This window comes from Chroicocephalus ridibundus, chromosome 10 (assembly GCF_963924245.1).
Source record: "Chroicocephalus ridibundus chromosome 10, bChrRid1.1, whole genome shotgun sequence".
NCBI lineage: Eukaryota > Metazoa > Chordata > Aves > Charadriiformes > Laridae > Chroicocephalus > Chroicocephalus ridibundus.
In genome coordinates this window covers 17,423,148-17,438,555 of record NC_086293.1, presented here as the reverse complement: position 1 = coordinate 17,438,555, position 15,408 = coordinate 17,423,148, and the positions used below count along the sequence as shown (strand labels likewise).

Below are 15,408 nucleotides of genomic sequence, written 5' to 3'. Positions count from 1 at the left end.
TCTTAACACACCCTGCTGCGGCAGGCATCTAATTCTCCGCATCAGTACATACAGCGGTTTAATTTCCTCCAAAAGAGGAAGCTCCACGCTTTAAAACCCTCTTATCATTCATCCCCAGACAAGTGCAAGAGTGACACCCTGTCACAAACAATGTGAGCTAAATTGCTAGGTGCCAGTCATATTAAAGCAATCTTAAGATCCCACTGATCTCGGCAGTTGTTGTCATCAGTGCTGTAAATGGCAGCTCTCACTCCTCTGAGGTACCATCTGCATGACACGATACATTCAATGTCAAGCTCTTGACGGAAGCCGACTCAGCTGCGGGGGCCCTGCCAGGCTCCCGAATCGCCTTTAGGAGGCCATCAGGCCGCATCAAGACCCTGCGCGTACTCGGCGTGCTGCAATCTGGATGGTCGGCGAGCAGCTCGTCCGGGGAGGAGAGGAGAGGAGAGGATTCTCCGTGCCCCGGGCGAGGAACTCACGGGGAAATTTACTGTCAAATGATTTCAAATGACTTTGTTAAGGTTGTGTCACATCCTGGACGCCTGACGTAATTTTATTCATCTGGACATTTTCTTGACCTCTGGAGGAAACTTTAAAACTCTGGTGGGTGGCAATGGAACGCGCTCCTCATTTTTTGGAAGTCGGGAGAGATCCTGAAAGACGGGCGAGCGGCTGGGCTGGGGGATTTTGCCTTTAAACTCCAGACAGATCGCTCAGCTACAAATACACACGCAGAACCTATTTTGGTAGTATGTATCGCTAATAAAATGTCATTTATTTAAGTCAGGGGACCCGTCTATTGGCGTAGCGTCTCCCAGCCGGCGCTCGGTATATTGCTGCCCTCTACGGGCTTCTGGGATCTGCCAGCCTGCTCTCAGCAGCCCTGCCTGCACCGTGCCTTCCTCCAGGAACAGCTCCAAAAGCCACCTAAGAATAAACCCTATCATTAACACATTTGTGGGAGTAAGACTAAAAGTGATGCTTTAAGCATCTTGCATCCTCCTTAAAACTACCAGCACTGACGAAAGATTGACAAGTAACAGACCAATAGCAGGAGCACACCAGTGCACATTCTATGCTATGAACTTTGAATGCATACCATCGTACCGGCAACACAAAAATTAAAAAGATTAACACGAAGAAATCTAAAAATAACCGAGTGCCCCACAGCACAACATTCAGACGACTCCTGCAGTGTTCATTCAGCGGTACTTGCAGTATATTGCTGCCATCTCCTGGAGAAATTCTTGAATGTGCTTTATTTACAGTAAGATCCCGGAGATTTCATCTGAGCGGGGAGGACAGCTTGGTTTCTCTGTTAGACAGCCTGAACTTCAGGGACTGCGTGATAAATTTAATTCCTCAAATGAGTCAGTGCTAAACTACGCTGACATTGATTGAAAACATTAATACAACTAATGTTGTTTTTCCTCGTCTACACTCTGTAGCAAAAGGTAAAATTCATTCAGTAAAAGTAGTTCAGTTTCTTCTTCTCTGACCCTGAAAGCGAGGTCTGAATTTCAAGCTCTTCTTCATGTACAAATAATTCCTCTCATCTTTGGACCCAGAAAATATTCTTCATCCCTATCAATAAGCCAACCGTTCCAACACGACGGTAATGTACGGAAACACATCTCAGAGCTTATGCTTCTTGTGTTAAAAGTTATACAAGACAGACATAGACAGTAGGCTCTGGTGAAGCCATCCTGGGACAGAGGCAAAGCAAACTGGTCTCTCCTGTTAGCATTCACATGATTTCCTCAGAAGAAGCCACTCTACATGATTATTAGAAAAGACCTCTAAGAGAAATCTACAGGTGGATCTACAACGTGCGAAGAGCCAGGGCTCATCTGGGATCGTGTCCTACTTCTTCTCTACTCACTTAAGTCCAAAGCCCAAGCTCAGGATTGCCCGAGAGCCTGCTGGCAGGAGGCAAGCCAGGATCAGGCTGGAGGGAGGAGGCAGCTCTCCACGGACTCTGGAAAAGGTGCCAACGGTGCCATGCAGGGTGCCTGCACCCAAACAACTCAAGCTACTGACTCCAAGGACTGGCACAGCAGCATCTCTGTCCCATGCTGTAGCCTAAAGCATTTACCGCGTGGGGTCAGAAAGAAGCCGATGTCCTGGCTACCAGTGCAACATGGCTCCTTCCATTTATGAGCAGTGGGAAAGGAAAACCCGACAAAATGAGATTCTAGAAAGCTCGATATGTCATGATCGTGCTCTGCTGCTGAACAGCACTGTAGGGTCAAGTGGAGATTGCAGCTTGCCTTTCATCAGTCCTCTAAAATACTGTGCTCTACAGAGCCTGCTTTCTGTAGAAGCTTAGAAGTGGCCAGACAAATGAAACAGTTAATAGCAGAAATTAATCTTACAGCCTGCTGAGTTCACACCGAACCGTAGCTGAGTATGAGAGCGAGCGAGCAGATGGGATGGGCTTGATGAATGGTTTGAGTAATTGGAAAAAGCACAGATACAGAGAGGAAACTGAAGGAAGACAGAGGAGAAATCTCTGCCCAGTGAGGGACAAACTCTCAAAGCAGCTGGGATTTCATCCAGGGACTTGATGAGGGCCAAGAAAGGAGCATCTAAGGAAGCTGAACTGAGCGAAACTAAAAGAAGGGAAATAATCCAAGGCTGTCCTGGCTGGTTCATGATAAAAAAGGGAAAACACTTTGAGGAATAATTTGAGACAAAAGAACACACGGAAAAGAAAGTGGGAAGAAAGAGAAAAACACAAAGAAATTCAGGAAAAGGGAAGCAGACAGCGGGAGACAAATGCCAAAGTTCACTATTCCCAGGCTGCTAAATTAGATCTGACTTTCTTGGCACTTGACCATATTCTGTCACCAGCTATATAATCCGCCTGATTAATAAATACAGTAGATATGTATTAACCAGTCCTGACTTTGTCCTTGTTTTTCCACCAGAGACTCCTGCTCTAGCGAGCGCCGCCCTCCCCAGGATCCTGCTCAAACCTGTTAATTGTCGTCCCTCGCACTCCGAGCTCAGTCACCCGCCTCCCCCTTCCTCACTGTTGACATAACAAGCCCCACTTTGCTTAAATTCTTAAATGGACCTTTCCTAGATCAACAGCACGCATTTTGTCCCAAGGGAGAGAAACTGTGTTAAGATACTGCCAGCTGTAATACAGCTTTCCACTTTGATGGGAGACTCTTGTCCTCTGGTTGCAGCTGTACGTTGCCTCCCGAGCCCTTTCCTGACACAAATGAGCAGAGGAAATGATCTAGCTTAAAGAAACAAATGTGAAAACAACAGTGAAAACATCTCAGCATGTCCATTCAGCCCTAAACAATTGCACATAGCAGTTGTCCTAACTTCTTCCTTCGAGCAGGAGGTGTGCCTGTGCTGTCCTGGGGCAGGGCTGTGTGATGGGAAGCCATCCTGTGCGAGTACGGATGGGACACGCAGGACCTGCCACAGCCAGGTGTAACGAGCTGTGGCATCTATTTAGCCAGCAGTTCCCAAACATTTGGTATTTACCACCAACACTCAAGGTTTCTCACGAATCGCCACCTATGCCCAATTCTCAGCGAGGGTCTAACTGAAAACATGATTTAATATGATTATGGGGACTAGCTACGGGTCATTTAACTTAACTTGAGGACCACAGTCTAGGACCGTTGGTGTAGAATACTGCAGTTTTGCCAAATTATTTTCAAATTCTGTCGGTTATTCGGAGTTAGCAAACACTTACTTCATTTCATTTTATCCCGAGTCATCTGAGTTTTGCTAAAAGCAGGAACTGTCACTGTTAGTCTAAATTATAATGAGTCCAGGGAGTCTGTCACTAGAACAATAGATCCAGGCGTAGACACTGCAACTGGTTTTAATCTGCAGAGAGTTGATCTGGTTCCAACAACATTCTGCAAACACCATCAGACACAATCAGCTGAAAACTGCTTCAAGCTACTCAGCAGACATGTCATCCAGGTACCATGGAGTGTTACTTCCCATATGCTGCCAGAGCACAGAAATGGGGTTATGACAAGAGAAGAACAGATTCAGTCTGAAATCTCAATGTAATTAATTCACTTGCCCTTACGAATCTTTATAAGAAATTTCCTATCGCAAAGCCAGCAAAGCCACCAGAACCAACAATAGTGTTGTTGCCAGTACAGCACATTAGACCTTGCGAAGAATTAATACAAGCTCTGTCAGCTATCAAAAATCCCAGCTTTTGCACGATCAAGGGTCTCATTGGCAAACTGGCTGAAATTTGTAGGCAGGCAGCTGATATGGCAACTTAAGAAACACTGATAACATCTGTGATGGATGTACATTTTCTTTCCTAACCAGTCACAGAGAACTCTGCCCTAAATTGCTCCATTGCTTTCGCTTACCACTGCCACTGGCATTACTGTTGCCTTTACGAAGCATTTTCCTCACTTGTGATGCTGCGGACCACTTCCATCCAAGCTCAGGGCCATATTCTGCCATCGCTTTCACGCTGCATATCTCAGGATTTAAAATTAGGCAAGTAACGAGTCTCTGCCATGTAATTTACATCTAATCAGTATTCTGCTCTTCTGCTGCTCATCTCAAAGGGTGTCTACGAGAAGGGTGGGCAGCGCGCAGGGAGGACTGCGATTCATTCGGAAGAGAAAACTATCCCCTCCTAACGCAGGGGTGGGTGCTGGAGGAGCATCGGCAGCAGCTCTGCCAGCCGCCCCGTGCTGCAGACCTTCCCCGAGGGGGTGAGCCAAGGCCACCCAGCAACGCCCGCGCCGGAGAGGTGAGGCCAGTTCTAGAAACGGCACAAAGGAACCGCTCTCACCCACTACACCCAAACAAATCACCTCCACTCCTGTACAACCCGCGCAGCTACACAGACACAGAAGGTGCGAGGGATTATTCCACCCAAGTTACAAGGCAGTTATTGCTCCTTTCCCCTCCTCGCCAGGAACTAGCACTGGAAATGCTCCCTGCAGAGCTCCTTTTTCTCCATACGCGTGCAAAGCCTCCGTTCATACCGGCGAGGCATCACTGACACAAAAGAGACAAACTGCCATCAACACCTTCCTCCTTGGCGCCGCCCATGCAGTTTGGCACCCCTGTGCCTTCTTTAGGTGGTTATGAAGAGTTCGAGTATTTATTACCATGAATTTCTTAACCGCTGGTACCAGAAGGCAGAGCGGTACCACCCGATAGCACTGAAGGAACTGAGGCTGCGTCCACCTGAAATAGGGAAAGAGGGGCAGGAGAGGGCGCAGGACCGGGAAGGAGGAGGTTAATCTGCAAGGAACGAGAGAGGAGACAGAGCTGCAACAGAAGATGCTACAGGTAAGGGACAGAGATAAGGGATCAGAAATGAAATGTTTAATTATTCATCCAAATATACAGCCTTGCCCTCTTGGCAGTGTCCTGGACTGAGCAGACCACTATATCCCAAATGGACTTCATGCTTTGGACTCCATCTCTTGGCTCTGGTGCAAGCAGGAGCGAGCAGATGAGCGAGCTCCCGAAACAGGGGCTGCTCCTTGTCTGTTCTTTACGTGATGGAGCCAGCTCACCTTCCTGCGGGGGTTATTTTCTGTCTGCGGTTTAGCAGAGTTCAGAGCATCCTGGACATCCAACACCTTTGCTGCCAATCCCTGCTCGTATCAGCACCCATCCTTTGCATTGCATGAAAAGCAAATGACAAACATACGGACAGCAAAGTATTTTTATTCCATCTTTATTGCCTGCTGACATGTTCAATATGCTCAAACTACATCTGAGGGACTGCATAGAGAGTGTTTCTTGTTTATATTTGATGTACGGCAGAACACTTTACATTGCACCAAATGTTGAGCAAACGGTAACATAACAGAGAAGCTGCAGTGGCAGCTGGAATTTCTGAGGTGGGCTACAGAGACTCTCTGGGGGCAAAAGTCTGCTCATCTTATTCAAATGAATTGCTTTTCTGGCCAAATTCTGCTCTTATATGCCAACTGACGAATACAGACCTAGTAACATGAGAAAACATGGAATAACTCTGAGAGCTTCAATTCCACAACAAGCTGAAGAATATATAGCAACTGAAAACTAGAGAACTGCAACCACACAGAATGGCCAGAAGGCTCCTTGAGAGAGACATGGGAATCCATGTCCAAACCTGCAAACCCTCGCACAGAACAGTAGCGACAGATTTATTTATGGGAGAAGCTATGTTAGGAAAGAGGAGTCTCTGCTTTGGAGAATCCCTGTTCACAGGGAAAAAGGGACTGAGAACTCGGTCTAATAGGAATGAATTTTCTCTCAGGAAAAAGCAATACCAGTTGCTCTACAGGTGATCGCAGACTGTCACAGCACTTTTAACTTAATTTCAGAACATAATAAAGGAAGCATAGAGAGAAAAGCAATCCCTCAATCCCTACCCAAGAACAGGGTCACTGCATAACGTTCCCAAAGGGCCCTTCCTTCATCATGGCCTCTGCTGCCACTTATGCAGGAGAGTCTGGGATTTTCCTCCAGCAGTTTAGCTCTGCAAGATGCTGGGCTCCCCCGCGAGGTGCCAAGCACCCTTCCTCACCAGGGACCTCCCCAGTCCCTGCACGGAGGGTGCATTTGCCAACCAGATGCCTCTAGGAATGGATTACACAGACCCTAAACCCACCACTTTCACCTAAATCTAAATATACTGCTTGGGCAGACAAAAGCATCTCCTGGGGCTGTTCTACACTAACTCCCCCACTTCTGTGGCTGTTTTGACCCCATCTGGAGTACAAAAAGAGCACTTAAACTGTTGCTGTTGATCATATGTGGTTACTGGGCTAGGTACTCAACTGGCCTCTCCAAATAGGCTCCTACTTACATGTGTCATGCACGTCATAAATCCCTTTTACCTCCCCAGGATTTATTTTCTTATCTGCCACATAGTTTAGTGCTATGGAGGCCAGCAGTGATGGATAAACAGGGAATGCAACGAGACAGTTGAACTTGGAGTAATGATTAACTCAAAACAAACTAACCAGTTTACACCAGGTGATTTAGGACCAGAGAAGTCAGCTGTGTAAGGTGAGGAGATGGACTGTGTGGACTCTTCCCCTTACTGGCACAGGAAAGACAGCATACAAGCATGCCCCAGCCCAAATGTGGAGCCTGGTGCACCTGGTTTACACCATCTCTATTCTTACACACCGGTGAAATCCCAGCCCCTCTGGCAGACCTGCCTTCTGCTTCATCAGCAGTAGGATCCCACCCTCTTATTCGATCACTTTGGATCTGTTCTGGCACAAGATCTCAGTTGGATCCCATGTTATTCCATCAGAGCATCTCTGTCTTGATTTCATCACAGGACTCTGCACAAAGCTTTTCGCTCTCATACTTGGAGACAACACGCCCTGGGGAACCCAGAGAGGAGGGAGAGAGAGACGGTCCCAAGAGGACTCTGTGGCTTTATCAGGTTGGTGTGAAGATGGAGCTGCTCAAACTGGGGCCCCACACTTCTGTGGCTAATGCAGTGGTTTCAGTTGTCCTTGGGAAGGTGAGGGAAGATCTAACACACCAAGTACCAACCAGACCTTTTTAGGTCACAGAGGACATCTTCTGCCTGTTTCCTTGAAATTCTTAACCACAGCCAAATATACAGGTCTACTGAAACTGGGAAGACAGAAAGTGAAAAGAAGAAAAAAGGGAAAAAGGAAGAAAGACATTGCAAAATGAACGATGAGAGCTGTAGACCATGAGGCAGCAATGAACACGAAGGCAAGATAAATGTCAAGAATGATATACTGACTCTGATGTAGCCAGTGGTGAAACTTCTGTAGATTCCAATGGACTTCAAATTTTACCTGGAGGCTCAAAAGGGAGCATTTGCACCCAAATACCTCCAGCCAAGACAAACCGAGCTTCCTTCCCGTCTCATTCATTCCTCACTAAAATTGGTTCTCCATTTCACAAAGCATTCATGTGCATCAGGAAATTCCTGGCTAGAGGTCTGCAACTGGGGTATCCTTGAGAAGATGTATACATTTAGAAAAAAATCCATGAGGTAACAGACACGCTATGCAGAACCACAGCTCAGCATCAATTACACAGCACTGAAAATGGCCACAGGAAAGACTTAAATATTCCATGCTGTGACTTAAGATCACTTCTAGTTAAATTTGTTACCTGCACCAGGACAAAGAATCGTTTCTTCCATCTCTTCCAAACATTTTTACCAATGGCCCATAAATACCTAGGAGTAAAGAATAGGTGAATTCAGTACACAAGTGACTATATGTTGTTCTCTTGCTTTTCAGTATGTTTTCTTCACACCTAGAAACTGAAGTTAATGCACAAGCAGGAGTAATTACAAGACTCAAGCTCAGCAGCATTCATGAATGTGTTTATTTCTAGCATGAATAAATAACCTGTAAAAAAAAAGCTCCCAGGGTCTTAACGTTGCACAGTATTAATTCTCTCTTCCTCTTTGTCTTTCACAACTTGCTCAGAATTTAGGAGCCATTCAGTGCCAGTGAATAGCTATGACATGGTCACATGGGTGAAGAATACATTTGTGATGGAAGAATTAAGGGAGAGAAACCCCAAATGTTGCTTTAAGCCTTCACAAAACTATTTGGCTGAGGGAAGCTGTCAAACAGAGGGACACTTACTGCATCAAAACCAGCACCCGGTATCCCAGTATACACTGGACCGACTAAACCAGGACAGTGCACTGAACAGCTTAAGATGAATCCCTAGAAATCACTTGGCTACAGATATTCAAGCAAACTGAGTAATTTCTAAGGAGGAGTGAATGTATTGTTTTCTACAAAGGAAGAATTAACTTTTAAAATTAATGTCAAAATTAGCATATAATCTCTGTGATGAAGCTGCTGCTGTGACACTGTAATACAAACACTGGCAAAAACAGTGGCAGCACCAGACTAATAATAAACGCAAGGACGTTATTCAGCATTAATATGGTTTATGTATCCTTATAATTACTTTAGTTCTGGCTCAATAAATAGAAAAACATTTTCTTTTTCAGTATGCTAGTGGTTCCTTATGCCAGAAGAGATCCAGCATACTCTTGGTGAATGTTTCAGCCACAAAACTCCAAGTCATGCTAATGTGGGCACCGAGTCCTTGGCTAGCTCAAGAACAGGGTAATAATTGCTCTTTTTGCTATTGTTGCCAACATCAACAGAAAGACAACCTCAGATCTGATAGCAAGCTAGTATTATAAACCAGACAGTTTTAAGCATCATCTTGTACATCAAATGTTAGTTCAAGAACACCTGAGAAAAGCCAGGACTGCTCAGCCCTGTTGCTGAAGTCAGGGAAACAAACATGACACGTGAACTGTCCTTTCTTGCTTTTGGTGCCTGTGGTCCTGCTGGAAAAATTAAACTATGGGCCACAAGAAAATGTGCCTATTGGCTCTGATCTCATTAGCAGAGAAGACACGAGGAGGAGGAGGAGAAGAAATTAAAAAAAAAAGATGAGTGATCCAAACCACCTCATAGTGGATTGAATCTAACAAAACACTACGAAAATAAAAACGAAACAAAGTCACTCTTACAGCACCAAAAACATACCAGAGAAAGAGTTAACCAAACAGTGACTTTCCTGGATAGTTTCTATTTTTTATTGCATCCTCAGCTCTGAAAAGCAAACAGAGGAAAGCCTTGCCAATGCCGTTCGCCATTAGCCTCACATTTTCCCAAGGACGATCTAAATTCTAATTGCACGGCACAAAGGTGGAAGCCAGGGGTGGGGGTGAGGGATCCCCCTTGGTCCCAGATCCTCTGCCGCTCACATCTCGAGGGGAGAGGTTTCCCTTTTAACTTTCCAGATCATTAGTCCTACTCCAGGCAACCGCTATTGAATTGTGCTGTGTATCTCTGTATAGATAATGACGATGACGCTGGAGTTTGTTTCAAGCAGAAGGCGCTCTGAGAAGTCAATACAGGGAAACACAGAATAACTTACGACATTATACCATTCTCAGTAAGAGTCAGGCAGTTCACCTATTATTTCCTTATAGGAAAAAAAATAACCTAGCAATTTCCTGAGAAATACTGTTTAATATTTAAGCTGTTAGGCTGATATGCATCAAAAAGACTATGCTAAGAATACAGAAAGTGCATTATAAATGACTGAACTAATGCCATTTTTATATTTATCTTTCTTTGACCTCCCATGAACTTGAGAAAAAGAGTTTCTCTTCCCCAATCTTAAAAAAGAGAAGTTTTCTAATGCACATTCAAAACAAATTGAGTTCAGATCAAGAAAAGCGTTTACCCAGAGTGCTTCATGTTTTGAGGCTTATCCATTCGCACGGCAAGCTTGATCTTCAGGTCTTGATCTGGGCAGTTTTTGGAAACAGTCATTTTGTGCCACTCTGATTGCTTTGGGCTATTGGGAGTAGGATGGAGAACAACCTGCAAGTGTCAAAAGCAACAATGTTTAAAGGAACAAATTATTCACAAAATGGGTTTTAATGGGGAGCAAAAGCACATCAGATGAGCTGCTTTTCCCCTTAGAGGTCAGTCTGGAAAATTCTATTCACATCAGCGAGGGTGGATTTTTTAAAGTATAGCTTATTATTTTGAGATTAGTTCGTACGCTCTTTAGCTCCTCTACCTCCTGTGCCATTGTTCATGGGGTTGTACAGAACAGAACTGCATTATTAGTTCCCACCGGTTAAGGACAGATTGTGGTAAACAAAATTGCAACTGTCCAGGTAAATCAGTCTAGAAGTGATGGTGGACTAACGTGCTTAGGTTTGCTGAGGTTGCCCTCTGCAATCTCCCACTTTCAGCCTCATACAACTCAGTCAACCTCCAGCCTTCCCGACACTTCCCACATGAGGTGTGCCTTTTCCAGGGCTCAGAAAGCTCCACCTAAAATGGTTCGTTTACTGCTGCTATCAGGTTGCGGGGAAGCTGGCTTGATTTTTTTGCTTACTGTTAAGACTGGATGGAGTAGGCAGCTTTTCAGGTAGGCTGGTGTGTCTGATTGCACTATGACAGCAGATAGAATCTGCATCCCGTGTCATGACATCAGCGGCTGCAGGACGCTCTGCTTCGTTTTCGTGCAGTGAGGAAATGCTGGGACCGTCTCCAGCTGGGGTAAATCAGTGCAACGCCATCGGCTGCAGTGGAGCCGTGCAGCTGAACGCTAATGGAAGTGCTTGGCTCATCAAAGAAACGGAAAGGCTCCAAGAGGCGAGTAATCTCTCCTGATCATAGCTGTGTTTTTCCCACTGACCCATTCCCTCTACAAAGCAGACCAGCTCCCTCAGACAGCGGCCCACAGAGTATTCTCCCAGAACTACACCACATCCACCATCTTCTCCTGATGTTTCCATATGTGTCCTTTGAGGTGGCTTAACCCACTCTGTCCTACGCCCATTCCTCTTCCGATGCTTTCACTCTCAGAGGTGACTTTGCCTGGCACAAATTCATTCAAGTCTCCACTGTCCTGTAGTGAGATGAATCTCCTTTGAATCCATTAAACTTTACACAAGCACATTATTTCACAAATGGCAGCATTCACCCTCATCATTTGATGTGCTGCCATCACTCATTCCTTGCTCACGCTTATCCGTGCTCCTGCCAAACCCCAGCCCAGACTATAATCTTGTACCGCTCTTCAACTTTACTGCTGAGCCAACAACCTAGGGGCTCTTTTCCACCAAAATATCCTTGACGCTATTACCCTCTGATGAATGATTTTAAAAATTATTTTATTGCCTCCTCCAAAGCTTGAGGTTAACATCAGTAGATTCTTGACTTCACCCTTATTCATCAACATTATTTATCACTTCTTTTATTGAATTAGACTAATGCTTTCTCTGGCAGGAATCTGAAGCTGTTATTAGTTACACAGATAACTGAGCACTCTCCTGCATCACTCTTGGAAAAAAACACCGGTGGGCAAATCCTGAAGATGAACAGTGAGTCCTCCACGCGGGGTGTTGTTAGAAACAGGGATGGACCCAAAATCTGAGCAGTATCCAAGGACCCCCACTGCAAGCACATGCCATGCAAGCACACAGACTTACACTAAACCGCATCTCTTAGCGAGGCAGCAGCCACTCAGGGTGTTTGGGATGCTCCCTACTTTGATTTCTAACTCTTTTTCATCAAAAGGCGCATAAACTTTGCTCAGCGTTGTTGTAATTCATGGCTCTTCCCCTCTTTGCTCTCAGTAGACGAAGTCTTGGCATGGCTGAAACCCGCGGGAGCCTTGCCACCGGCTTCAATAGGGCCAGGATGTATTCCCATGCCTTCAGCTGCCCATCCAGCAGTTTAGGGCTTGGGAGCATTTTTCCCTTTGATAAAAGTAGCGAAATGAGGAGTGTCGGCCGGTTGCCAATTTAACACTCGCAATAGAAAGTGGGCATTGTACACGCCTGGCAGAGCACAAAGCCGCTTCTCAAAGGGGGGCTGAACATGGGTGTTTTTGTGTATAAAACCTGCTTCCCTCCTCGCTCCCTGCAGACAGGTTCGTGCCCACTCCAACAGCTGAACCAGGGGACTAACACGCTCCCGGTTTCATTGTTTCATTAAAGAAGAAATCCTGATGCAGCTTGAGCAGACACGCGTCATCTCTCGGCCGCTCCGGGCACACCGAGCGTCCCTTTGAAGTTCGGCCGACTGAAAGCACTGGTGGCCACGGGCCAGGGGAAATCACCGCCCGGCTGCCCGCGCTTGCCGCTGCTGGCCCACGTCCTTCGGCCGGAGCTGAGGGATGGCTTCCCGCTGGACCGGGAATTAAAGCGCATTGGCGGGGCTGGCTCATCAGCACTTCAGGGCAAGAGGGGTTGCTTTGGGGCCTGACGTCCTTCTGAGAACAACATGCCCAACTAATTGCTTCCCAAGACCAGCAAAGTCAGCACCGCTCATGGCTGCCAGTGGAAACAAGACTCACAAAGCAAGCGGGTTTACACCGAGCGTAACCACTCAGGGGAAAAAGCCCTGAATGGCATTGCGGCCGGCTGGGTGAAAAGCTCTGCTCAGCACGCTGCGGCGGATAAAGGCAGGAGTGCCGGGCTGTTTGAAGTAGAAGGTTTTGAAAATAATCCTGAAAATATTACGATGCTGCGCAGCAAAGCAACTGTGGGTCTTTGGCTGGCGTACTGCAGCCTAGCGGGGTCATCCCCTTTGTCAAAAAACAGGGAGAAAGGAAGGATCAAGGTGTGGATGAGGAAAGTCCGAAGGGGCTGTGACTCTCTCTGAGAAGACTGAGAAGAGACAAGGAGGAGTAGCTTTGCTTTTCTCTCTTTAAAGTGCAAGAACAAAGGATGTTACATGAATGTGAAAACACAAATAGTTAAAATGAACATAAATTATATGCGACAAAATCACAGGCAGTGCTCCGCACCATAAAGATATAAATTAAATCAATAGCTCACTAGGACCTGAAAGAACATTTGGCACTTGCATGAACAGAAAACCACGTTAATTAGGAAAAACTTTGTTGTATGGACACAGACTCTCCTGTGTCAAGGCAGAAGCAGACATGGAGTTAGCAAGCAACATCCCAACAGGTTAGTCTGTAATTGGAAATACCATACTTGGGCTTGCCACAGGATCAGTGGCTTTCTTGGCCATAGCCACGTAGACAGGGCAGAGAGCGAGGTGTGCTGCGGAGCCAGGCAAAGCCCAGGCTGCTCCTGGAGATCGCCCAGGCCACGCTGAGCCGTGATACGGGAGATGCAAAGCCCATGTGTGAGATGCAGCATCTCACCCTGAACTGATTTTCATGGGGTCTTCACTGTGCTGATCTCCCACCCCTGAGGAGCTGCAGAAGGCATGGCAGGGAGGTTGCTGCCACTTATGCCTGGGGCCAACACAAATTACACAGCTGCCAAAAAATCCACAAAGACTAACTGAAATGTCCCAAAGCCACAGAAAAGTGCTGTCTGCAGATATTCTGAGCTGTGGGCTGCAGCGATGGAGGGCCACCAGTCCCCAGTTTAGGGACCACAGGTGACGGGCATAGATGGTCGGTTCTGCGGCCAGTACCCTGGGAATCTGAGCTATTAACATCATTGATAGGGCAATGAACCCCCATGTTTCAGTTCCCAGCCCACCCCCACTGAAGCCACCAGTTCAGCCACAATCCCCAGGGGAAGCCAGGATTTCAAGCCCTTTGCAGCGAGTACCGCAGTCAGTGCTTTCAAATGCTCAAACCGTGCACCGGCTGCTCAGCAGATACGAGAGCAGCTTAACACTCTCTTGCCAAACTTAAATCCCTTCTTTTTCGCTTCAGCATAATCCCCTTTTCTGCCTCAGGAATGTCCATTTCCATAAGCAACTTCTAAGGCTTTCCGGCCTGCCAATATCGCACACAAGATCCTCTGCCTTTGCGGAGCGCAGGCACAGCCAGCTGAAATGCTGCCATTAAAAACTCACAACAAAGACAGCATGCGAGATGCGCTCCTTTCCAGCAGTGCAGAGCTTGCTTTTTTCCTCCCCTCCTGAAGCTTGGCAAAAAAGCAGAGCATGTTGTGCTCCAAAGATATTTCCGTACAGGAGAGATTTCTCTAGAAAAGCAGGGCCAAAAGGAAACATTATTAAACTCAAAATCTCCTTACCCTCCCAAGCTCTTTGTCCTCCAGAGCCAGCACTCCCGTGCTCTCCGTGAACAGCTTCACCTTCACTGCAGGAAGCGCGTGTGTTGTCGTGAAGTCTCCTTGGGTGCCCCAGCTGTGAAGATAAGGACAGAGAGATGGTGAGCTCCACTGGCAGGTCAGCAGCACTACACCTTGGACGTCCGATGGTTACCCAAAAATGTCCTGTCTGGCAACAGCCAAAGTTGCTGGGCTGTCTGAGTGACAAGGGCATTAATTATCTTCTTAGGGAAACGTGGGACAGATGTTTGGAAAAACCATGATGGTTCTTCAGGGAAAAAAAGGGTATTCAGAAGCAGTATGAAACAAAATTTAAGAGAACTTTTTTGTTTAGAAAGAACAATATGTCTCCTGCAGTGACAGCCTGTATAGTCACAACAGAATTTGAGGATCGAGGACATCTGCACCTAGGACATCTGTAATCACTCATGCCTCCGCTCTCCTCTTGGCTAATTAACCTCTCCTTTCCAGCTTGACAGTGAGATCTGCTTTCTCTGAAGAACCCCCAATTTAACATGGGTCCTCTTCCGAGTCCCAGCCCAGCCCTCCCTCCAGCCCATGTTTAAATTCAATCATGTCTAGAGTAATCCTTGTTTGCTGGGACTGCAGAGAAGGACACCAACTCCTTGGGGATGGGATGGCTGTGGCCAGAGTGGCCACTTCTCCAACTACACAATGAACAAAGACCACCGTCTACTACTTGTACTCCATGAATCATTCCCCGTCTGGCCTCATGGCTTGGAAAACTGTGCTATGGAGGCTGAATGACCCACAGTATGAGAAACGCCCCCCTCTAGACAGGCACATTTCTAGATGACATCTCCAAGCTC

General features: G+C 46.5%; 1 protein-coding gene across 5 annotated transcripts in view; it reads right to left on the bottom strand.

Moving 5' to 3' along the window:
* CADPS (calcium dependent secretion activator) overlaps nucleotides 1-15,408 on the bottom strand; it is a 221,235-nt gene that overhangs the window by 100,401 nt on the left and 105,426 nt on the right. For all 5 annotated transcript variants that reach the window (XM_063347848.1, XM_063347849.1, XM_063347845.1 and 2 more), the window contains exons 7-9: nucleotides 14,543-14,654; nucleotides 10,240-10,379; nucleotides 8,122-8,188 (exon numbers count right to left, since the gene is read on the bottom strand). In XM_063347848.1, coding sequence (XP_063203918.1) covers nucleotides 8,122-8,188; nucleotides 10,240-10,379; nucleotides 14,543-14,654 — 319 coding nt within the window. The remainder of the gene's footprint in view (nucleotides 1-8,121; nucleotides 8,189-10,239; nucleotides 10,380-14,542; nucleotides 14,655-15,408) is intronic.